General features: G+C 42.7%; 3 protein-coding genes across 9 annotated transcripts; 1 reads left to right on the top strand and 2 right to left on the bottom strand.

Moving 5' to 3' along the window:
- Window positions 1-353: 353 nt before the first annotated feature.
- Window positions 354-8,898, bottom strand: zfyve27 (zinc finger, FYVE domain containing 27). 7 transcript variants are annotated; one of them, XM_070971443.1, is made up of 14 exons: window positions 8,590-8,701; window positions 7,360-7,591; window positions 7,158-7,228; window positions 6,863-7,049; window positions 5,963-6,058; window positions 5,317-5,429; window positions 5,113-5,231; window positions 4,504-4,575; window positions 4,124-4,144; window positions 3,861-3,881; window positions 2,672-2,813; window positions 2,465-2,511; window positions 2,266-2,347; window positions 354-2,125 (listed from the first exon to the last, which is right to left on the bottom strand). In XM_070971443.1, the coding sequence occupies exons 2-14, from the start codon at window positions 7,587-7,589 to the stop codon at window positions 2,055-2,057; spliced, it is 1,272 nt and encodes a 423-aa protein (XP_070827544.1). In that variant the 5' UTR covers window positions 7,590-7,591; window positions 8,590-8,701; the 3' UTR covers window positions 354-2,054. The 7 variants fall into 7 exon arrangements, with proteins under 7 accessions (XP_070827544.1, XP_070827535.1, XP_070827570.1 ...); XM_070971434.1 differs by having other exon boundaries at window positions 8,561-8,700; XM_070971469.1 differs by lacking the exon at window positions 4,124-4,144 and having other exon boundaries at window positions 8,561-8,700.
- Window positions 8,899-10,586: 1,688 nt separating this feature from the next.
- LOC139346507 (uncharacterized) lies at window positions 10,587-16,221 on the bottom strand. The gene is made up of 3 exons (XM_070985576.1): window positions 15,531-16,221; window positions 14,441-14,770; window positions 10,587-13,948 (listed from the first exon to the last, which is right to left on the bottom strand). The coding sequence occupies exons 1-3, from the start codon at window positions 16,072-16,074 to the stop codon at window positions 13,344-13,346; spliced, it is 1,479 nt and encodes a 492-aa protein (XP_070841677.1). The 5' UTR covers window positions 16,075-16,221; the 3' UTR covers window positions 10,587-13,343.
- A 3,691-nt stretch (window positions 16,222-19,912) lies between these two features.
- avpi1 (arginine vasopressin induced 1) lies at window positions 19,913-23,167 on the top strand. The gene is made up of 2 exons (XM_070984645.1): window positions 19,913-20,346; window positions 22,322-23,167. The coding sequence occupies exons 1-2, from the start codon at window positions 19,976-19,978 to the stop codon at window positions 22,521-22,523; spliced, it is 573 nt and encodes a 190-aa protein (XP_070840746.1). The 5' UTR covers window positions 19,913-19,975; the 3' UTR covers window positions 22,524-23,167.
- Window positions 23,168-23,654: the final 487 nt, after the last annotated feature.

Genomic DNA, 23,654 nt, shown 5'->3' on the forward strand with positions numbered 1-23,654 from the left:
GAGTAAACCAAAACAAGCTGAAAGATGCTAAAACGCTCTGCAGAGCTGAAGGGAACTGCAGTCAGGCAATATTTGTGGAAATCAGTGTGTTTGTCACATTTCAGTCATTGTGACACATCCATAATATAAAAATATGGTTTGTAGCAGCCTTTAAGGTTTGTGTCTTATTGCCAACTGAAGACATTTCTGTTAAGTTTAATAACTGCTCATATTTAAAGTGAATTTATGTCGTTCAAATTCCAATCAGGCAGTGTCCCATTTAAAAAAAAACTATATTCAAAGTAAATTAGTCAATTTTGGACCAAATAGTCAATACAGTCCAGTCAAAAAGACCATACTTACCACTTATGACCATAAGTTAATCAAATCATCACAGTTTATTTCAATAATGGCATATCTCAGCCATAACATAAGGGCAATATGTACAGTCTGAATTATTAGGTCAAATAATAACTTGCACTTTCTGGAGTTTTAAATTAAATATATTAGATATAATAGAACAATTTATAGTGACAGTTTATACATGATTACAGTAAAAGCAAAGCGAACATCATTACAATCATCTGTGTCTGAATCATGGTTAAAATTATTTTACCACCAAAATCCACATTTTGGGTTGTAATGCCTCCACATGAATTCTTTGAAGTCCCGCTTTCAAGAGTGTGAGGCTCTGATGACAATTTCAGCTGGCTGCTCAGTCCATTCAAACAACCTTAATCCAGTAGGGTCGACTCTGATCCAGTTAGAGGAAAAGCACGGGCTCCGGGGACCTCAAGCAGCTTTTTTGGACTTCCTGCCTTCTATGCAAAATAAAAAAGCTTATCTGATATATCAACACAGGAAAAATGACAACCAGAATGAAGCATCACTTTGATCAATACATGTACGCCAAGCTGGTCCGCTCAACAAACTGATTCACCAGCCTCCAGAACATCAAGACTGGCAAAAATACACTGTGATTCACTGCAGGTCAGGCATTTTCAGTCTACTGCCACAGAGTTATTGTTTCCTGGCATGTCATATCTGCTCCTCCTTATGTCTTCTAAGTTCCTCCAGCTGGTGGCAACGCCATGTTAAAAAAGCTTTTTTTTTTTTTTTTTTTTTCAGTGGCAGAACCGCATATATAATCAAAGCTTTTAGGTAAATGAACAAAAGCCTGTATTTATATCAACTCGAGGGCTGGTAAATAATGTGCTTACCAACAGGAGGAACATGTGGCTTGTAGTGGCAGCAGACGCAACTGGTAAAAAAAAGAATTAAACCAAAAACACTGTCCCCAAAGACATGGACGCAGCCAGTGCTAACCACGTGACATTGTTGACCAGCTGCGGGTCAAAGTGGATTGGCGGACAGCAAACAGGCAAAGACTCTGACCAGCCTGTGCACACTGTGGCAATCAAAGCCAAACGTAGAGCTTCTTCTTCTGGTTGTACATCCATTATTTTGTTCGTCTAAACAAACCAAATTCCCATTGCGAGCCTTTGCTCACACCATCGCATTCATTGAGAATGTGGCCAATTCATACAGTGCTGGCCTCAGTCTTGTTCATACAGGGAAGTCCTCTCAGCATTACAGTACAGGTAAACTGCTACACAGGGCTGAAGATAACGACGTTCAAGTGGAATCAACTTTGTGGCGAGGGAAAGCGTGTAGAAGCAAAGCCACTGACCTATAACCTTATTTGTATCACCTGACAGCACCGGCCCGATCTCACCTCTACCCTGCATGCTTTACACCTCCCTCTGCACAGCAAAGGGGAAAGGTCCTTTGATTCTGGAGCCATTGTGCTCTGTAGAAAGTCTCACTGATTGACAAGGTCCAGTTCTTCATTTAACATATTATAGTAGAAGTCCCATAAGTAACATGAATAGGTCAAGAGGGATGCAACTGGTAAAGACATGGGGGGTTTAACACGGGAGGTATCTCCACAGACAGAAGTGCTTAACTTGAAAACCAAGGCATGTGTTAGGGTTTCAGTAACTTGGAGTTGGCCTCTGGGGCGAACAGTGAATGGCCTCCTGGTGGCCACTGGGAGACAAAACTGGCCCGCCACCTCATTGCAGCTTGATGAGAGACGAATTACAGGCAGCACAAACAAACACAGTCTCTCTCTGGGCCTCTGGAGCTGCAGGAGAAACAACAAGAGAATGAGATCATAACTCAGAGAACAGATGAGTGAGAGAAACAGAAGCAGGGTATTGTGATGTGACACGATGCAGCTGTCAGAACATTTTAACAATCTGTGTAAAAATAAAAAGTTGGCACCTGTTGCTCCCATGCAAGATCTCAGCACCTTGAAGGAGCAGCATCGGGAACAGAAGCTGTTGCCACAGTTACTGCAGTTCCTCTGTAATACAAAGAGATGCCGCCTTGAAGCTTGTGCCAATAAAAGACAAAATCAAACATGATGATGATGTGATGCCTAAATATATCCCCAACTCTTCTCACAAGTTTTCAGTCTCACCCTTTTCTTCAGCACGGAGAAGACGGCATTGCAGCTAGAGCAGTTGCCTTTGGAGGAAAAAGACAGAGATAAATAGGATTATGAGGTGTAAAACAAAATGCAGCAGTCCAGAGCGAACATATGAGACAAGCCTAAGAAACACTCCTCTTTCATCGCTGACGTATAACAAGAGGAAATAAACCAGCGGATGAGTCAGAGCAGACTGACCTGTGCTGGTGGTGGGGTAGCGTTTACGCAGTTTCTCCGTCAGTTTGGACACCTTGCTGCGTATTGGTTCGTTGCGGCTCAACAGTCCATTTTCAGAGATGGTGTCATACTCGGGAGCTCCGAGAGGCCCGTCATCATCCTCCTGAGGGAGAGGGAGGAAGGAGGGGAGGCGGACAAAGAAAAAGGCATTTAAATGCTGTGTAAGCTCCAGTAACTGGAGAATGAAAACCTGGCCAAGAAACAGAGCCAAGCTCAGCAGCAGGGCTGCACCGGAGAACATTCACTTGGATGATTTTAGCCAGTTTGATTAATAGAATCAATCATGGTGATGGCAACATGATGATGATGATGATGATGGGACTACTTGGGAGATAAACCAAGGTGGTATTCCTGTATCAACAGGAAAAACACATGTACTGCATACTGTATACAACTGTATTTCATCTGTTTGCCAAACATAAAGACACCAAACCCCCACGAAGAGCTGAGATAAAAAGAATTCCCTTCATTACACCCTAATCTATCTATTTACCTACATTTATATCTATATGTACCTACATGTACAAAAGACTTAGTAAAAGGGTCTGTTCTACACTTTCTGGTGATCATTGGCTATGCTACAACCTAAACCACTGAAAGGCACAACTATGACTTTTTAAGACGGTACACGTGGAACAGAGAGTAAGAGTAGAAAGAGGAGGAAGAAGAGAAAGCAATTTGTTTTGCCACAGAAAACCATCCGACCCAGCCCTGACAAACGAGGCTTTCAAGGAACAGGACAACTCGTTTCTGCTTGCTGCAGACAGCCAATTTGAAAAGACAGCAGTCAGCTACACTGAAAAGTAAAGTCTGCCGATCACAAGCTCTAAAACATACGTGCTATTGTGCAGTAACTCTTTTATGTAACACATGCTGTAATGAAATAAAGAACAGGCCTCAATGCAAAACACTTAGTTCATAATGTGTTTTGATCAAAACACGCAAGCACTGCAACACATGAATGAGTCCATCTTACTGAGGAAAGAAAAGCTGATTTCACTAATGCAGCATGTCTCGTGAACAATGCCAGTCATGCAGACCAGAAATGAATGAGCACCCCGCATGATGGGATTATCATTATCACTATCAAATGATAAAAGCACACAAACAGATGGATGGATTGATGGGAGGCACCGGGAAATCCACTTACCACTAAGACCAGAGGGGTTTCCTAATCAGGAAGCAGAGCGACACATGAGAACAACGTTACCCACAAACAAACACTGATATTCAGTGTGATTACACAGGAGCACACCCAGAACCATGCTTCAAAGAGCAAAGCAAGAACTCCACCACAGGGCCACCGGCTTACAACGCATGAAGCTGCTGTTCATGTGTCAAGTAGCTCTACAGTGAGAGTTAACTGGGTGGCAGTGCACTAGTCTCTTCTAAACAGAGGGGGGCGACACTCACCTGCAGGGATATTGAATGCTCCTGGGTTCAGAGGACAGCACAGAAAAAAAACAGGAAGTAACAGGACACACGTCATGAGAGGAGGATTATTCACACAATGACGGTAAGCTCCGACAGCTGTGACCCTGGGAATTGTTACACACTTTATCCTGCTATAGATTTCACTTAAATTTGATAAAATGTACTTTTCTGGCTGAAATTTCTCATTCACCTTAGCATTCAAACTGTTTGTGATGGTTCTCCAAGTTGAGCTCAGTGCATTGTGTTTGTTATCTCTGTCATTACATTACTGCATTACAGACAAATGTAATGTGATTACCGGAACGAGTCACTTTGTCGCTCGTTACCTCCAGTTCAGTTAAGTTTAGAGGAGTATTTACCTCAATGGCATCCTTGAATTCATCATCAGGCTCTGCTTCCTCAGCTTCCTCCACACTGCCAGGAGACAGGTCCTGTCATCAAAGACACACACACACACACACACACACACACACACACACACACACACTAATATATAAATACTGCACTGACAAGTACACTCCAGACAGTTCCTGAATCCTGGCTGTCCCAGGATCAGCACCTGACTCATCTATCTGAGATACTCAGTAAACAGGAAGATGTAATTAACTGTGGGATGATTAACTCATATTCTTGAACCATGATCCCCTTTGATTATTTTTTATTTTGCAGTGTGCTGCTGCCTTGCTGTGATCCAGTGGCCTCCAACAAGACAGAGCCACATTAATCTGAGCCTTGCTGGAGAATGAAGTCACAGCTCCATCAGTGCCGCAGAAGTGGCTCTGTGGATGGATGGCTCAAATCTGTGCATGGACTGACATTACTGGTACTGGATAAATACATTGAGAGCATGGGATAAAGTGGATAAGAAGCTTACAGCCATGTCTGGTTTTAATGTAAATCACAACCAATAAATCCTTCAGCATTAAAAATGCACATGCATTTGTCTCCACCATGGTCCTTCCTCTCACCTCCAGACTAGTTGGTGTGGGCGTCCTGTCCAACAAGTTGCCCTGGTCCTGTTCTTCACTCACCCCCTCTGAGGCCTGGGCCGGGCCCATGTGGAACAGCTTCCTGAGGTCCAACAAAACTGGAACAACACTTTACTTCAGCTATATTTTCTTAAATCAGACGGCGTGTTTATCCTGTGCTTCATCCAGACAGGATGAACTCACCTCTACAGAAGTCTCTGTTCCACAGGAAGATGGCGCTGTTGAGCCCAGCGAGCACCCACCCCACTGGAGCCACGTAGATCAGACACACCAATATTAACATACCTCCATAGAACCTGGATGGAGACATTACAAAGGTCAGCTCACAGTGAGATGAACCATAAGAGTGATTGATCAGACAGCACAGTAGGCGGATATTTAATCCAGTTAATGCTAAAACTACTGACCAAGGCTTGCATAAAACAGTACTTAAATGAAGATGCTTGCATTGGTTTTCTGAGGGAAATTCCACCAATATTCCAAAAAACATATTACAGCACACAACCCAATTACGTCCCAACATGAATCTAAAGCATGTTTCTAATTATGCCACCAGTTGAAGGCCTCTCCAAACAAAAAGGGGGCAAACTGGCGCTAACTGTTGCTGGAGTTATCTGTGGCTGTAGTTACTAGCTGACGTTAGCTAGTGAGGTGCAGCAAGTGGCTCTATTAGCTGACTGAAGTCTTGCCTGACTGAGAGCTCGGTGACCCAGGGGAAACAGGACTGAGCTCAGCAGCCTCCCAGTGAACACGGAAATGGATAACAATATCACAGAAAATGCATTCTCCAAAAAAGGCCGTTTACTGTGTGTCTGTGTCTCATGCAGACCTTGATGACTTGCTGTGATTATCCCAGTACAGGACCTTGTAAATAGCCTCTGCTGACAGGCAGGCAGAGGACAGCATGTCGTCCAGGTGCTTCAACCTCATGAAGACAAGAAACAAAAGATACGGTGTAACCCACACATGAACAAACATTGTGCACAAATGTCACACACGCATGTGGCCACAGTCTGTAAACCTGCTCTCAAAAGGGAAACTAATTGATATTTTTGTCAGTTACCTCAGTTAGTCTAGTCATTATCTTTAATCCATTCATAAAATGATCTATTTATGAATCATTTACTTAACAATGGTATAAAACAAAGATCCTGTGAAGTTTGTGAGCTGTAGGACATTGTTTTGATAATCGAGGACCCAAAGCTGTTATTTATTTAACAGCTTGCGAATGTTTTATGTAGGAAATTAATTAAACAATTTTCTAAGGCCTCCAGGCGATTAGATGTTGTGGAGAGTACCCAAGAAATGGCGAAGCTGTGCCCAACAAGTTTCAGTTTAAATTTGTGGCACATTTGTGCATCTATATTTCCTGATTTTCTTATTTTGCCGTGGTCAGGACGTTTCTAGGCTTCAACCGTTGGGTAGTGGGTGTGTAGCCCCCAGCCAATAACAATGCGCAGGTGAGGTCAGGACTTTATAAAAAAGGTAGCAGCAAAACTGTTTGTTTACTAACAGTAAACAATAAATGACGATAGCTTTAAGGACATTAAGTCTGGCTTCAGGAAATTGTTGTGGTTTTTTTGTTTTTTTTTCCCACTTTTTGCTGATATTTCAGAAACCTACAAAACAACTGATCAAGAAAGTCATCAGATGATTAATCAATAATGACAACAATCATTAGCTGCAGCCGTGCAGCATATAATCTCGATCCCTGCAGTGTGCATCTTACAGGTCTTTGACTTCCAGCATGGCCTCCTGTTTGCTGAGGTGAACAGTCTGCAGGTCTCTGCGGTGCACGGCGTGGTAACGCCGCTTCTGGAGCTCAGCTTCTGAGGCTCTGCCCCCACACCTGTCCTGCAGGTAACCCAGGGCAGCTGGCACACACAGAGCTATCACACCCACTGTGAACCAACCCACTGATACCAGAGAGGCAGACACGACAGCAAGTTAATCAATTATTCAAGCATCTTTCAAAACACCAAGCAATAGCTGGATCAATATCAATGCCTAATGCCTCATCTTACCTTCATTAACGGTGCAGAAGAAGACATTGAGAAACACACAGACGAGCAGAGAGCACACAGGCATCTTCCATCTGAGGGGGAAAAACAGATGACACTGAATGCTGAAAAATACAAATATGTCTTTCTGCTAATACCACTCAAGGCAGAAAGCAATTATATGGCACGATGCCCGAACAGGCCACGAACAAACACACATACACACCCGAGCAGGAAGCGGGTCAGCTCCACTGCATCTGAAACTGGTTCTAGAAACAGAGCCATTCTCTTGTAGGACACCACCATGTTGAAGAGGTCAAAGTTTGGTGTACAGCGTGGGCTCCCCAGCTCAGAGGCATCTGGGGACCCGGGGGTCTCTTTAGATAATGTGTGCACCAGTTCCCCCCCTTCTCCTGCACCCTGCGAGGAGTCCTGGGACACACTGTGCATTGTCATCCCTGTGCGGAGACTGAGGGAAACACACAGGACAGGAATCAGGATTCAGAGAGTGAAAACACAAAACGATTTCTGACCTGTTAATGTCACAGGCCCCCTAAACCCAGACTGAAACGGCCATTGAAAGGCAACTTAACAGAATGCTGCTGCAGAGAGTGAAGTGTACACCAGGTGTGCTTACAGGTGCAACACAGCCTGCAGTCTATGTGATTGTGCTCAGTTTATAAGCGACTTAAACATACAAAGAGCAGTCAGCTGCCATGAGAATAAGCCGCAAGTGTCTCTTTGTGTGTCCAAATATGAAATATTGATTTTAGGAGCACAGCCTCAGTACACTTCTGACCCCACCCAAAACAGGTGCAACACACTTAAACCTTCCAGAGGGCACCTAAGGTTTCAGGTATTTTCAGCCTGATGTTACGTTACTCTCAGCAATGGATGATATCTAACACAAACTATTTATGGTACTGTAAATGGTCACACATGTTTATTTGAACCTCTTCTCCTTCAAAAGTGATCTGAGAGAAACTTCTCTAATAATTCTGTGAGCGTAGATCTAAGAGCATCAGTGCATTGAATGTAACATACTGTGGTCGATATGACCACATTATCACTATCAGTATCTTTTCAGGTACAGCTGTCACATGTATACATGTACATACATGTACTATTCCTTCAATAGTTTGTTATCAACACCAGTAATCCTAAATGTAACTGCACGGGTACTTTTTTTAGAGAGCACTGCATCCCTGATCATCCTCCTTTAGCAGTTCAGTGTAAAACTAAACTGTTTCTGGTGACCGTGAACAAGCGGATGGAGCACTACCTCCTTAAATCAGCGCTCCGTGCTGTGGCCTGTGAGATGCTGTCAAACGGCAAAGTTAGCTTGCTAACAGAAGGACACTGAAGATGCATTACTGTTACCTCAGCCCAGCTAATATAATCTGCAGGATGTGAAGGAGATGAGTTACCCCGAGAAGACTGTCCAACAACAGCCAACTTGTGAAGCAGCTGCCGCGCTGTGAGGAGCTCAGACGTAACTAGCGAGTCCCACCGACATCATCAACCCGGAGAAAGGAAGAGCCTCCAAATTCAAGCGGTCCGGTCATCATGACAGCAGCCTGTCCTTCACCATGAGCGTTAACCTGTCGAAACGAGGCGGGTGTTAAACCTGCCAAGCTGTCAGCGAATAAACCCAGCGGTTGAATCAGTCGTTTTGTTTGCCAATGGTGGTCTCAGCTAGCTTTGTTAGCTCTGTGTTATTCTGAGAACGTCCGCTTCCTTGTTTAACTAAGGCCGAATAGTTGATAACAGAAAAGGGGCTTATGTCCGATACAATCGAGCACAGAGTATGAGGAAGATCTGCGGACATCCTAAAATTACATTGAAAGAAAGAAAGAAAGAAAGAAAGAAAGAAAGAAAGAAAGAAAGAAAGAAAGAAAAAGAAAAACTGCTCTTTAAAAGAGAGTTTCTGTTTTGAACAATGATAATAATAATAATAATAACTGTGTCATATATAGTTTTACCAAAAAAAGTTCAACTGCCTTTAGGCTACTCTTTCTGGATTCATAGTCTAATATATATATGTGTGTGTGTGTGTGTGTGTGTGTGTGTGTGTGTGTGTGTGTGTGTGTGTGTGTGTGTGTGTGTGTGTGTGTGTGTGTGTGTGTGTGTGATTTCACAAAATCTTGCATTAATGTATGATTTAAGGTGAGCACAGAGAGAGATGTTCCTCTCCAGCAGAAGAATGTGAAAACCGCCTTTTAGTGTCAATTTCTATACATCCATCATTCTGCACAGTGATTTAACATTAAGAAAAACACTTTTTGACTAGAAGGGACTTAAATTATGACTTGGCAGTCATGAAACACCTTGTTGAAAACAAGGAACAATTCAGCCAGAAAACAGCTCAGCTGGAGGACACCTCAACATGGCACAGGCCGGCCACACAGTCCCACACAGCAATAATTCATTCACACTGATTTTGTCAGTGAAAGCTTCAATCTACAGTTTACAAGTGTGAAGTGAGAGCCTCTACTTGCTAATAGGGCCTCATTACTGAGCAAAATGGCAGCTTTTCTATGACAAGTGCCCGTTGTCAAGCCAACAAAGTTGAGCCTTTGACAGTCAAAACAGAGGCTTTGGATGAAGTGTCACTGAGATTTAGAGTGGAACTCATCAGTTAAAGTGCAGTTTAAGTCATTCAGTGAACAGACGTGTTCTGCAGCTGCTGGAGGGTATTTGACAACAGTTGTGTTCTCACCAGGAATTTTGAGCTTTGTTTTCACACCAGATCATGCAGACAGGGAGCGAGAAAGAGAGAGGGAGCAGAGATAATTAAATAATAATGTAAAGATTTAAAAAAAAAAATCAGAAGTGTAAGTAAACACAAACAACAGCAACTTGGCTGCAGAACTTTTGATGGCCTGTGCTGCACTGTGAAGTTCACTGATCACACACACACACACACACACACACACATACACACACTGCCTCTGTTTCCTTGTCAAACTACTGAGTATCATCACAGGTATGATGTGATGGGATCAGACTATCTCCTGGGAAGAGTGATATGATTTAATTAAGCCTTAATGGGACTGCTTAGCAGCTCTACACGCAGTAACCCTTTCTCAGTGAGACAGGGAGAGATGAAATAAGTCACCTTTGAGGGTTTTAATAAATCCATTGTACGTACTATTATTCTGCTCATCTTCACAGTATATCTGCATAAGTGGCTATTGCATGGATAAGAGAAGGTTGGCTATATGCAGATTTCAGGAGCCACTGTTCGTGTCTGACAGTAATGTCTGGTGACTGAATTTCTTTACAAGCCTTCCACTGGCTTATATAATGATATATGATCTCTGTCACCCTCTACTGATGTGCTTTGTTACTTTCCGCAGATTAAATCAAATTAAAATGAGGCTTCAGCCTGCAGGCTTTCATAGTCATATGGATACTGGTACAGTCTACCAAAGCTGTCATTGGCCACTTTCTGAGGTATTTCAGTGCATTTTATTCATCAAGTGAAATTATGTTCCGTACAGTGCAGTCAAAATAAGATGCATATTTGGGAGGATTAGGCACACAACCAATTAAACCAGATTACCATGAATAAGAAACACAAACTGATTTTTAATAACCATCATATGACAAGCTAAAAAAAATAGCAATTGGAATTACAAATTTCAAATCAATAAGTTCTACTGATCCATGATATACAGTATAGCTAAACAGCTACCTTAGTACTGATCACATAGCTATAGTATCTATACTTTGTTTTTCTGATGGGTGAGAGCTCTTGAAAACAATACCTGGGGGTGACCTGGTCGAAAAAGGTGGAAACAGTGCAGACAGAGGACAGACTTTTATGGGTTGGTAGAATTTGCTTATGCATGGGCGCCCTGATTGTGTGAGTATGTGTGTGTGTAAAAAAGAAAAACAGACACTCTGCTGGTGCCCATCTTTCTCCCCTTACTAGTTGAGTAATTTCTGGATTTATTGGTAGGAAAAGGAAGGATTTGACAAAGCATACGTTGATTAGTAGCTGATAAAGTGTTGTGAGTCAGAATTATGTGTGTGTATGCGAGTGAGTAAAGTGACTTGGGCAATATCGTGGTTTCATCACACCAATATGATTCCATATTTATGGAAACACCAGTATGGTATGAAAATCCAGTGTATAAATCAAAGCTGTGAGAGATAACTATGACCATTCCCACTCTTAACTTGCTAAGTGAACAAACATTATGATGATACTTATTGGATGTGTGGAGATAATGTTTTGCCCAGTGTTTTGACAGCTAGATGGATTGGACTTTGTGCATTAGTACAAAGGAGATTGCCTGTGTTTGTGTTATATAATGGAGTAAGTGACATAAGGTGGAAGGCACGTCAGATGGGATCCACAGACAGAGAAGACAATACTTTCCTGATGAAAATGTTTACATTTATAGCACTGGCCAGCTGACGGGAATTCCAGATGACTTTAACGCACAACAGGAAATTACAACCTCCCGTTGTGCTCAACACAAAACAACTGGTCGTGGGACCAAATTGTAGACCAAATTTGGGGGAAATGGTTTTAGTTTTTCTATTGGCATGTTGCATTGCACCCATGCTGAGGAAGCAGTGTGTGACGACGATGGACAAACAGATGAAAGACAAGGCTGGTTTCTAAATGGCTCTGATGATGAACATGCTGTCGCCTGACCAAGTGGCGAAGCGTCACCTCACTCAAATGGAGGACAAACATCCAGACCTGTTCCCAATTCCTGCCTACCTAACTGACTCAGGTTGAACCGATGGAATCTGAGGAGGCTGGAAGACGAGGAGGTGATGGATTAGAGCTGTTGAGCCTGATCTCTGACAGGGACTGAGAGGTTTGAAACACTGTTGTCAACAACAAACCACGTCCATGGTGAATCAAGAACTGTGCACCCTACACTACATATTACCATTGTTATGAACTGCATAATCTTTTATCAGTTGTAACAAGTTTGTTCCATGTATTCCATGCATTTTGATAACTACATGTCCTCTTCATCGTGGTTTTTCAGTTTTGGTCATTGTGGTATTTCATATGATTCATCTCATTGTATTACTCTATTATTATTGTTCTATTATTTTACTCAGCTAAGTCATTTATTCACATTATGTTGATTATACATGATTTATGCATCAAGACAGTTATGCAGTAGGCCTCACACTTCTCTGCACATTTATCAGTGTAACAAACTTTGCTATTTATTCAAAACGTGTCCATGAGGACTGTCGCCTGCGAGTGGGGCCATAGGAGAGACAGCCAACAGGTTTTTTGCTCCTATTCACTGTGAACTTATTAGTCTGGGTTAATTAATCAGTATCATTAATAATAATGTGATTATGCTATGCATTGTTAACGCACGTCTTTGGTTGAATTATATAGCCTCAGTTTAGCAATATGGTTCAAACATGATCTTATACATTAAACAACAAAGCTCGATTTGCTGTATTCACCTGCAAACTAATCAAGCTTCTTTTGCATGAGGGTTTACACCCTCACAGGAGGGACTGTGTGTACGATTTGCTTGAGCAACATGTGCTAACAATTCTTGGAAGTGAAGCTTTAGACAGTAAGTAAGGTGTCCTGTGATTGTTCAGGTCATGACGGCTGAACATATTTGCAACAGCAGGATACAGGATGTGAACTAATGTGAGCCAATGTAATGTAAATAATGATGGCTGGGCATCCTCCCAAAACGAAAGAATATTGGTCACATCGACACAGAAGCTCCGTGTGGGTGTATGTATGCCTGCAAAGGTATATAAACGAATGTAAGACAAGATATGGGGGGACTTTGCTTCTGGACATCTGTATATGTGAGCTCTGGCTGTCTCTGCTGCACCTTGTTGTCAGTGTCATTTCTCTCCACAACATCAGCTATTACCTGATGGTTTATGTAAAAGCCAGAGAGATCAGTGAAGGTGAGTCTGGTTTGTGTGGGCCAATCATATTTCAAAAATTTCATATTGGTGAGTATGTATTATCTTACTCTGAAATGTTAATTCCTCCTCATACCAGCCAAATCGAGGGAATGTTGTACTTTCCTTATTTTTAAAATGGATAGCTGGAACTATAATTCAAAAGACTGTGAATGCTACAGACATGGGCAGTCTATCAGGTGTAACGGATATATCAAAACATTAAACCTATAGAGCATTGCATAAAATCAGCATTTTCCATCTCAAATACAAAATGTAATCTTGAAGACCTCAACACTGTTGAGTCCCACTCTCCTGTAGCTGCTTGCTGTGTGACCGCTGGTGGAATTTAAGCCCCCCACAGTTTCTGAAAGACTTCCCACACTGTCCGCAAATGTAAGGCTTCTCTCCGGTATGGATACGGAAGTGCCTGGTTAATGCCCCAGAGTGACGGAAACACATGGAGCAGACCGAGCAGGTGTACGGCCTCTCTCCCGTGTGGATGCGAAGGTGAGTCTTGAGGTTCTCCATGCGGTTGAACTCTCGGTTGCACTCCATGCAGCGGAAGGGGCTGCAGCCCGGCGGGTAAAGCTGCAGTCTGGTCCTCCTGCTTCCTGCCGTGGGCTGCCGACAGCACTGCTGGAGCTTCTGCTGACACTGGCCGTAGTGGCGCCGCAGCAAGCTGGGCAAGTGGAACGTCTGGCCACAGGACTTGCAGGCATAGAGGACGGGATGGCCGGGGTTGCAGCTGCTCTGTGCATGCATTCCATAAACCTGTGGAGAGGCTTCTGGGATGGGAGCTGGTTCTGCCAGCTGGAAGATGTTTGGGAACTCTGAGGAGATGGATGGATGATCTGTGGGTGGTGGGATGTTGGAGGTCACGTTTTGAGGATGAGCTATGTAAAAAAAACAAAAAAAAGACAATTACACATGCAGGGGTCAAAATTTGAAAACTTTTTCACCTTAATGCCATTTACAAACTTTTAATGTCAGCCATAAGAATAAACAGCAAACATATTTCCAAGCAGTACATCAGTATTGTGCCATACTTATTATAATTGATTTGGAAATTCCTCATGAGGAATAGGGGATGTACCATCTTGTATTCAAGAGGTTCCTCAACAACAATAATAAACACACTTTATCAGCACCTGATGGCATGAAGGCAACGCAGTTTGATGTTGGTAGTAAAACTGATCAACACTACAAAGACATTCAATGAAAGACCTTTGTCTGAATTAAGTCTGAATGGACATTTGATCAAATTCAGCATTAGCACAGACATCTCCTATTATTACTTACGAAAAACAAACACATTATAATTAAGCTCAGTCTGATGAACCTCACTTTTTGTGCTTGTTTTACTTGCTCATTGTTTCCCTTCTTACCCTGAGACAGCCCAGTGCGGGACGCATGAGTGTTCGAGTCTTGGTTCTGAATATCCAGCACTTCTGGTTTCCACTCCTCCAGCATTTTGGACTGGGCCGCTAACATACACTCGGAGCTAAAATCCTCCACTTTGATCGAGACTGAACAGCAAGCTGAACCATCTCTCCCCTCCTCTGGCTTCTCCTGCTTCACTGTGACCTGCTCTGAAGCGGTCTTGTCATCCCCACTGGGAGGCGGTGGCATGCTGTGGTCTTGAGCTGCCACTCGACATGGCGGGTTTGTGCTTTCTACCTTCACCGCACATGCATGGGACATCTTGTCACTGACTTCTGCAAACAAAAAGACCGCAGGTGCACGCTGTGAGAAAGGTAACATTAGACAGTGAAAATGGATGATATGAAGTAGTACTGATTCTCATGAACTGCACACATTTTCTGTGAATGCCTTTCAAGTGAACATGAGAAGTCTTTGCTGGCGTTGGCCCCCTCCACTGGTGTACATGGATCAAGTTACTTTAAGGATTAATAACTTAAAGACCAGTGGTAGTCATAAAATGCTGCTGATCTTCCTCATTCCGCTCTTAATGATTGTAGGATTTTACACTGAAATGGAATTTAAAGCACTGAAGTCATCTGAGCTTTCAAAATAAGATACAACTGAAAGAAAACCCATTATAATAAGAAGTGTACATTAAGCAATGATTTGATGATTGTACTATGTGTCGTGGATTCTTGCTCCAAAATTATATTTTGGTGGGTCATATACACAACCATGAGCTAACATAGGTGTCTCACCCATTATAATAGCTTTAAGTTTTGGAAAGAAATTAATAAAGTGACCCTGTGTGTACACTGCAGCCATCCTGACTGCTGGTAACACATGAAGTACCAATTCCTGTTTGTCACTCCAATTTCACACTCGGACGTTTCTGCAAAATGTGTGAAAACATGTGGGCACCATATATGAACATGGAGTGTGTCTGTGTGTACTTTCCATTTGAGCAAGGGGTATTCTTCTTTCCATGGGGGAAGGAAGGAGAGAGACCCCACAGATTTAAAAAAAAAAAAAAAAAAAAAAGCTGTTACATACCTAGAGTCAAAGCAGCTACTACACAAGCACTATTCTCCTCTGTGTTTACAGCAGCGTCACTGACATGCTGCGTCCTCTGCTCTTCATTTCTGATCACATGTTTCTGATGGGGGTCTGCACGGCTGCGCCCACCCGCGTCACCTCTGACTTCCGAGCTCCTGTGCACATTGCCCAGTTCGCGATCTGGGCTTTTTTGGGTGCATTTACGGTGGAGCGGTAGATCTGTCTGGTCGGTGGCATCCAGCAGATGCTTTGTAAGAGCGCAGCTGCCACCTGCTTCCTCCTGACGCGCACAGTCCAGCATAGCTTCAGCTCTCTGCAGTCTTTGTCTGAGGGACTCGTTCTCTCGCCGCATCTCTTCGTACACGTCTCCTGTAGCCTGACCCACAAGCTTTGTCACCTCCTGAACTGCGATCTCCACGGCCACTTCAAATGCTCCATGTATCGCTGCAACGAGCTCCTCTTTCAGAGACAGCGCAGCCTCATCTGCGGCTTGTTTTGTCCCTGAAGGACATCTTTTTCTCCCGGCCGGCTGCAGCTCCATGGTGCGTGCAGAGGCACAAGCTCCACAAAAATTCGGTAATATCAGGCACTCTTTTCAGGTACAAGGGTTTCTGTTATGGGAGCCTTGGGGCGATACACCCGGTTTATAATAAAGCCAGAGGTTTCACTTCCGCTAACAGCTTCTGCTACCTGGTGGTGGAGCAGTGGAACTGCGCCAGCACCATGAAATAGACAACAGGCAAAATGTTAATTCAAAGAGTTTATTTTATTGACAAAAGGTTTCAAATGGCACCGTTAATATGCTGGCTTTGACTCGTGTAAACAGCGTTTCAAGGCCTCATCCCTCAGCCGTGGGTTTTATAATGTTCTACGTGGGCAAGTATCCAACCAGAAGGTCCGAGGGTGGCCAGAGTCATCACCGTCAGAACCAAAGCAGATTCCTGCAGGACATAACCGGCCACTTACTTCAAATACTTCATTATTAAGAAAGAGTTGCCAGAGACGGTATAAAACCTTTCACTTGAACACATTTACTGAGGATGAATGTCAAATTAAACTTGAATATTTGTACACTCACCGCTGGGCCGACGTGTTCTTTGGGTGGCTTGCTGTAGATGTAACCTGCTCGTTGTTGAATCGTTCCACCTGCTCTGGGAGCAAGAGCCCGTCGAGCCCTCAGCAGCGCAGCAAAAGGCCCACACATGTTTGGCTTTGAGAGAAAAAGACTGAGTCAGCTTGAACAGGAGAAACCACAGAAGATGTTTGAGAGGAGCCAGGCGAGCTTAAATGTAGCTGTCTGCCACACACCTGCTGATGGGTCTGACTTTAATTAGGCTGCCTTCAGGTACCATAGGACAAAAGCGTTGATGAGTTTAGTGTCCCTATCTGAGGTTCTGTGTGACACATCTGATCAGCACTTACTTTACATAGCGTCTTGTTAATGATGTGAAACTTACTTCAGTCCATGGCTACATTAGTTAAACAGAAATCTGTAAAACCTATAACATAAGACATGATGCAATATAGGCAAGAAGCACTGGATATCAGCAGCAGCTAGTTGATTAACACTGGGCCCCATGGTTACACAACACACTCACTGTGCAGACTGAGTCAACTTAAATCACTTCACTCCATTAATCTCATTTAACAGCCCTTAGAGTGTCGAAGGACACAGACATAAAGACAGTTAGTTGAACTGATTTCAGGTATCCAGTTGAAGAATTTGACTGAAAGTGTGAGGAAAAAGCTGCTCTGCACACATCAAAGGGGTCTGTTCCTACAGGACAGTTTCATTTCTGACCAGCTGGTTACTTTTCAGCAGAGCTCTTTATGCTTCTGAAGTTATGGTGGGGGTAGTTATAGTACTTCAAGTACAGGGAAAGGCAATAAAAAAAGCACAGGCAACAAATTCTTGTACCTTCTATACAAGCAGTCTAGGTTGGTGTGTATGTTTTATAGTGTATGTTCAAATTTATGCAAACTCTGATAATAAAATCAATTAATCAGTGACATAGTGTCAGGAACACAGAGTGCTGTTGAATCACATGTAATGCAAACTATAGTCTACATCACTGTATTACTACAGCAACAAACATGATAAGACTTCACTTAAACACTCATGTTGGAAAATAACAGAATACATTTGCTCAGTGTACATTTACAATGTGCTCATTGTACATATATGTACATACATAGTTACATACATTTACTGCAATTAATGTACTTGCAGTCGGTGCAGTTCTGATGTATTTGCGCATGAGAATTTTCATTTTATGCTACTCTGTACTTTACTGTACTCTACTATATTTCACTTCATACAGAGCTATAGAGACTTAGTAGTTTGAGTTTGTGGTAGGCCTGCTTTGCAAATTAAAATTTTACATGCTTTCTCTACATCTGTGTGTGTGTGTGTGTGTGTGTGTGTGTGTGTGTGTGTGTGTGTGTGTGTGTGTGTGTGTGTGTGTGTGTGTGTGTGTGTGTGCCTCATGTCCTACAGTTTGTTTTGGTGTTGTCTACTCTATTATGTCGGACCAGTTTTTGTTTTTTTGGTTGTTGTTGTTGTTGTCGTCGGGTAAGCACCTCGGCACTAACGTCATTCATGGATTACTCTTTGATTATTCCTTTACGTTCCCTGGCAGCGCCTCTGACGCGCCGGGTCGGAAGTGGGTCGGCCTGGCATTAGCCGGTGTGAAGGTTGTAGTCTGGAGTCTGGATGCTGGTTAGATAATCAGGTGTCTGCCTGTGGTGTACGGTGAGAGTTTGTCTCATTCAAACTGCAGGCGACAAGGTAAGAACAACCATCATACTGAATTGTACAAGTGTTTCAAATGTTGTTTAAGTGTTTAGCTGCAGTGGAAGTTAAACTTATTATCTGTTGCTATGACAGACAGATATGCTCCAAAAGTTACTGCGTTCGTGAGGTTCGTGTTTATACTACGCTGAACTCACACCAACATGCAACGCGGTCCTCATCCCGTGCGTAAAGACGCACTCACCTCGTTCAACAGCGCTGTTTGTATCCCCTAACGAGAAAAAAAAGTTATGTGTGCTGATCTTATGTTATCAAAATGTTTCTTAAACATTCAGTGACTCGCCGCCATTGTCTCAGTTACAGTCTTAGTTCACCACGTCCATGCTTTAACCTTGGACCTTTACTGTAGTATTTGCATTGTTTTAACTAGACCTAATGTATGCTCAGGGCTTTGATTGTCTGGCAAGTTGGACTGAGCTTTTTCTGCAAACTGTGAAGTGTGTCTCGTCACACACACAACGTGTTCGTTTTGGTGAAGAGTTTATGTCAGGTTGATCTTAGAAACAGCTGGCACATAGCTCTCTTATTCAGGGGACAGCTGGCGGTGTGGCTGAATAAGATGTGTGCGTCTTTACAATAGCTGGATGGATTAAATTTAGTATACACACATATTTCGTGCGCATCAATGAACAGAACGTTGAAACTACTTATACGTCGTGTGCACGCAGTAATATTTGGAGCGCTTGTGGTAATAAAATGTGCCCTGGATATGTTTTTATTTCCTCTATCTCTCTCTGTGGCCACTCCTGGGCTCCTTATAGTGAACAGTATCAGCAAGGATACTTTTTTATGAAACAGTTGAATTGATGGAGATGTTAACGGGAAACTACATCAAAAAGAGTTGGTACAGGAGGATATTTCAATATGACATAAAAACGGGGGGGGGGGCTCACTGAATTGAAAAAGACTCCCTCACTCATGAAGGGGCGTGGCTTCTTAGAAGGATGTGTGTGGTAGGATCGAGGCTGAAACACCTAAACTGAATTCTATAATCAGATTTGAATGTGTCAATTAATCAATCAAAAGAAGATTAATCAGCATCTGTTTCAATCAGTCTCATAATCTCTCAAATTGGATTTAAAGCACAAATCCCGACTCTGGTTTCAGCTTTTCATGTGAATATTTTCTTGTTGTCTTTGTCTACAATGACATTAGATTACATTTCTTTGGGTTTTGGACTGTTGTTTGGACAATACAAGAAAATCCATTATGACAGTTTGGGATTTGGAAAACTGCAATTGATGTTTTTTGACCATTTTCTAAAATTTTATGGCCCAAACAATTAATCCAAAAAATAACTGACAGTTTAATCAGTAATGAAAATTATCCTTAACTGCTTGTGTACACCAGTGTGTTTGTTCATTATGTGTGGTAGCTCTCACTGCGCAGTCTTATAAATAATGAGATGAGACTTTATCACACGGGAACCTAATTACCTCAGCCACCCTGGCTGAGGTAATTAGGTTTTTTGGCTGCAGCCATGGAAATGCTTTCCTGAGGCTGTGATCTCTTTAGATTGACCAATTTCCTCTCTTTCCTTTCTCAAGCCTTCTCAGCTTACCTTACCTTCCCCCTTGAGATTGCCCTCCTGTCCTTATATCACCACCTGGAAGCGCTCCACCCCTGTAACATGGCGGAGGCCCCAGCATCCACCTCCTCTGAGGAGGGTCTGCCTGTGCAATGGAAATTTTCCAATCGACAAAGCAGGAAGTCAGGATGCTCCAACATCTTTACAGGAGTTAACCTGCACCAGCTGCACAGGCTGTTCAGAACAGCGGGGGACAGAGATGCTGAACATCGGGCGAAGCTGGTGTGGCGAGGGATGGATGCAGATATGGAGGGAGCAGAGGAGGCGAGGGAGGAGGAAAGGGAGGAGAGAGAGGATGAGGCGGGCCTGGCCCAGGCCTTGGTGGGGCTCCGAGTCCGAGCCAGGAACAAAGCAGGCATCAGAGCAGAGGGACACAGAGACCTCAAGTGGCTCAAAGCATCAGGCTATCTCAGGTGTGACAGTGTCAAATGGCGGGAGGCCAGTAAAAAGTCAAGAATGGATGTGAAAAGTGATGAAAGTTGGGCTGTTAAAAGGAAAAGAAAAGATGAAACATTCTTTGAATCCCTTGGTCTTAGTGGCAGAGCAGTTCTCTGTTTACTGTCTTTGAGTGTTTGTGTAACCATTCAGCTGAGCTTGTTGACCCTCATGGTCCAGATTCCCTCTGAGTCTTGAAATGCAGTGTGTAAATTGTCATGTCCCTAACAAACTCAGCGTGACCTCACAAGACTGTGTCCTCCTCTCGCTGCATTCCACACACACACGCACGCACACACACAAACTGTCATGCTTTGCTTTCGACATTCCTCACTAAGATGAAATTGGATTTGTTGCATTAGTGAATGGTGGTGTAGTAATAATGAAATGGAGGTGCAACGGCACGGAAAGCTAGCAGCACGGAACTGGAGATGGCAATGTTGGTCAGTGGGCTGCCACTTTGGTTCAGTCTGAAATATTTCAACTTTTGGATGGATCGCCACAAAATTTGGTGCAGACATTCACCAAATTCCCTCTCAGACACATTAAGGAGACCTTCCAAAAGGTTTTATGTTCTCAGCAATGATTTTGCCAAGATCAAATGATCAGTGTAGTTTTTTTTTCCTGGGTCAAAATGTTTCAATCACCCACCTACAGCTTACAGTATATCCTACTAATGTTATAGTCCTTGAATCCTATGCCTTCAGTTTTCCAGGCAAGGCAGTTTGCTTGACTTTAGGCATTGAGATATCTCCACAGTGACTTCAAACTGCACTTGAAACTTTCACCTCCCTTCTTCCTTTGAGTTATTTCTCTTGTACAATATCGATTCATACGAAGAGACGTGTGAGCATTTAGGTCAAAGCACCGCTGGGCCTCCTCACAGCTGCTAGCATGGCTGCAGACTCTTAGTCTTGTTGTATAATAATGAGAGGCTGAGCTTTTTCTATCCTACTGTATGGTTTTCATTGGTGATCTTGGAATCACTGGGTGTTTCAGGTCTTTCAACATCATACCCATCATACTCCAGGCAACCAAGCAAAGGTTAATCAGACGTCAGCTTGTGTCCAGCTGGCTTCTGTCTCTTCTTGTGCCACTCTTGAGCCCCAGCCATCGTGAGGCTCAGTCTACCACTTGTGGTGGAGTCACAGATGGCTCTTTTGCCTCCTGCAAGCTCTGGCCAGAGATCTAGATCTAAATTTGTAGAGTCGTTTTCAACTGTCAGCCAACCGGCTCTCCAACAGCCATTTCTATATTAGTGCAGTGGTGGAGGAAGTACTTGGATTCGTGAGTTAATTAAAAGTACTAATGCCGTACTGTGAAAATACTCCATTATAAGTAAAAGTTCTGAATTCGAAACCTTCCTTAAGTAAAAGTGCTGTATGCAAGTATTGTCAGGAAAATGTACTTTAAGTATGGAAAGTAAAAGTATACAAATGGTTCCTGCTGTAAATGTTTAAAGACGAGCTCATTTAACGACTTTATATTTTGTTGGGTAGTTTAATCTACAGCAATGCATCATAGTCTTCACATGTTTTTAATGAAGTGCAGTTTAAAATATTAATAATAATGTTTTCCCCAGAGATGTAGTGGAAGTTTGTGGAAATACAAAGTGCCATAAAATGGAAATACTCAAGTAAAGTACAAGTACCTTTCATTTGTTCTTAAGTGCAGTACTGCATCAGGGGTATTAAGGCTGTAAAGATGCATTTGTGTCTTTGTCTTAATCTCCACACTAATAACATCAAGACAACACTTGGTGCTGTGTTTGTCTGATGTTCTCTGGGTCAAAGGGTTTATAATTTTCATAACCTGAACTTAAGCATTAACTAGTCAACAACAGTATGTTTAAGGGGCAAAGTACTGTTAGGTAGTGTAATGTCCTCAAAGTATGATATGTACACTAGACCTGTGATCGCTCAGCCAAACCACAGCTGCTTCTCTGTCTTCCAGGATTGAGGAGCCATTATCCAGCTACGCTGTTGAGGATGATGAAGCCAACATAGAGGCCAGTCAGGGAGAATTTCTGCCAGCGACTGAGGAAGACATCCCGGAGAACCAAAATCCCTTTAAACCCTCCACATGGAGGTTGGATGTGGCGAGACAGGAGTGTGCCAGACACTCTGAACGCTACCTTCACCGCATCCTCCACTGAAAACAGACTGGAGCTCTGATCAACACACTGTGGTTGCAATGCAGCGCTGAAGTAATGAAATACCGGACTGATTCTGCATGAAAGGACATACTGTAGTACCACTGTTAGCGCCTTTGGCTAACTTGTACTCTGTTAGACCCCAGCATAAAGACAATTTTTATAAATGATGTACTTTATGTCTTTAAGAAGCTGATATGGTTATGTATGCTGATGTCACAACTTTGCTTTGTGCGTCACATACTTTAGCAGAGCTGACAGAGGATCCACATGGTGAGTCGCATGCCATTACTAAATGTGTGAAAATGAACAATTAGCACTGAACATTGCCAAAACTAAATGTATTATATTTGGTAGGAATGTTCTTGCTAATGCCACAGATGGGATATCAGTAGAGCAGATCACCAAAAACCAAATTACTGGGTGTTAAATTAGATAACATGCTGTCTTAGCCTGACCACATTGATTACACACAAAGGGCCTCTAAGACACTAAGATGCTGCTGCTACTTCAAGGAAATGTTCTGCATATGTTTATGTCTTTCTGTTATTATCGATGCTGTCAGGTCACTTGTTCTGTCACACCTGGAGCACCGCCTGGTCAAGTGCTGCTGAAAAATATCTGAGAAAATAAACTTCAAATTGTACAAAACAGAGCTGCCAGATTTTTTCAAAAATCTTTGCTTTTGTGTCTGTTATGGTTTGCTGTTGTTTGTTGTTTCATGTGTACAGTTATCATTCGTTTTCTGACCTTTATGATCGGCATTTTTTTCGTCTTATTGATGCAGCATAATTTTAATTTGTACTTTTTGTTGTTGTGTTATTGAGGACCCCAAGGAGACACACAACCACCTTGTGGAAACTAATGAGGATCCATTAAAGAGTAAAGGACAGTTTGTGTTGCACCAGAGAACTCATGATATATTATCATGATAAATAAATAATATACATATACATAAAACCAAAACAATGACCTGAAAGGAACTACAGCCATATCGAGGGTTTGAGGATGCAGAATGTTGTAAATCTCTCTGGAACAAACTGTGATTACAAGCAGCTCCTTTCACCTTCAATCCATTAATATAAAAACAGATGTAAATGACAGCTGCTTTAATTGACTGTTATCATATTATTG

The sequence above is a fragment of the Chaetodon trifascialis genome, chromosome 2, assembly GCF_039877785.1.
Source record: "Chaetodon trifascialis isolate fChaTrf1 chromosome 2, fChaTrf1.hap1, whole genome shotgun sequence".
NCBI classification, from domain to species: Eukaryota; Metazoa; Chordata; class Actinopteri; order Chaetodontiformes; family Chaetodontidae; genus Chaetodon; species Chaetodon trifascialis.

What these genes read in the sequence shown, in the direction of transcription:
- zfyve27 (XM_070971443.1), bottom strand. Translation starts at nt 7,589, where the DNA reads ATGACAATGCACAGTGTGTCCCAGGACTCCTCGCAGGGTGCAGGAGAA. An exon ending in CTACCCCACCACCAGCACAG is followed by an intron (nt 2,512 to 2,671) that starts GTCAGTCTGCTC and finishes TTTCCTCCAAAG; the next exon opens with GCAACTGCTCTAGCTGCAAT. An exon ending in ATCTTGCATGGGAGCAACAG is followed by an intron (nt 2,126 to 2,265) that starts GTGCCAACTTTT and finishes TTTCTCCTGCAG; the next exon opens with CTCCAGAGGCCCAGAGAGAG.
- LOC139346507 (XM_070985576.1), bottom strand. Translation starts at nt 16,074, where the DNA reads ATGGAGCTGCAGCCGGCCGGGAGAAAAAGATGTCCTTCAGGGACAAAA. An exon ending in AGTAGCTGCTTTGACTCTAG is followed by an intron (nt 14,771 to 15,530) that starts GTATGTAACAGC and finishes TTTTGTTTGCAG; the next exon opens with AAGTCAGTGACAAGATGTCC. An exon ending in CCGCACTGGGCTGTCTCAGG is followed by an intron (nt 13,949 to 14,440) that starts GTAAGAAGGGAA and finishes TTTTTTACATAG; the next exon opens with CTCATCCTCAAAACGTGACC.
- avpi1 (XM_070984645.1), top strand. Translation starts at nt 19,976, where the DNA reads ATGGCGGAGGCCCCAGCATCCACCTCCTCTGAGGAGGGTCTGCCTGTG. An exon ending in AAAGCATCAGGCTATCTCAG is followed by an intron (nt 20,347 to 22,321) that starts GTGTGACAGTGT and finishes TCTGTCTTCCAG; the next exon opens with GATTGAGGAGCCATTATCCA.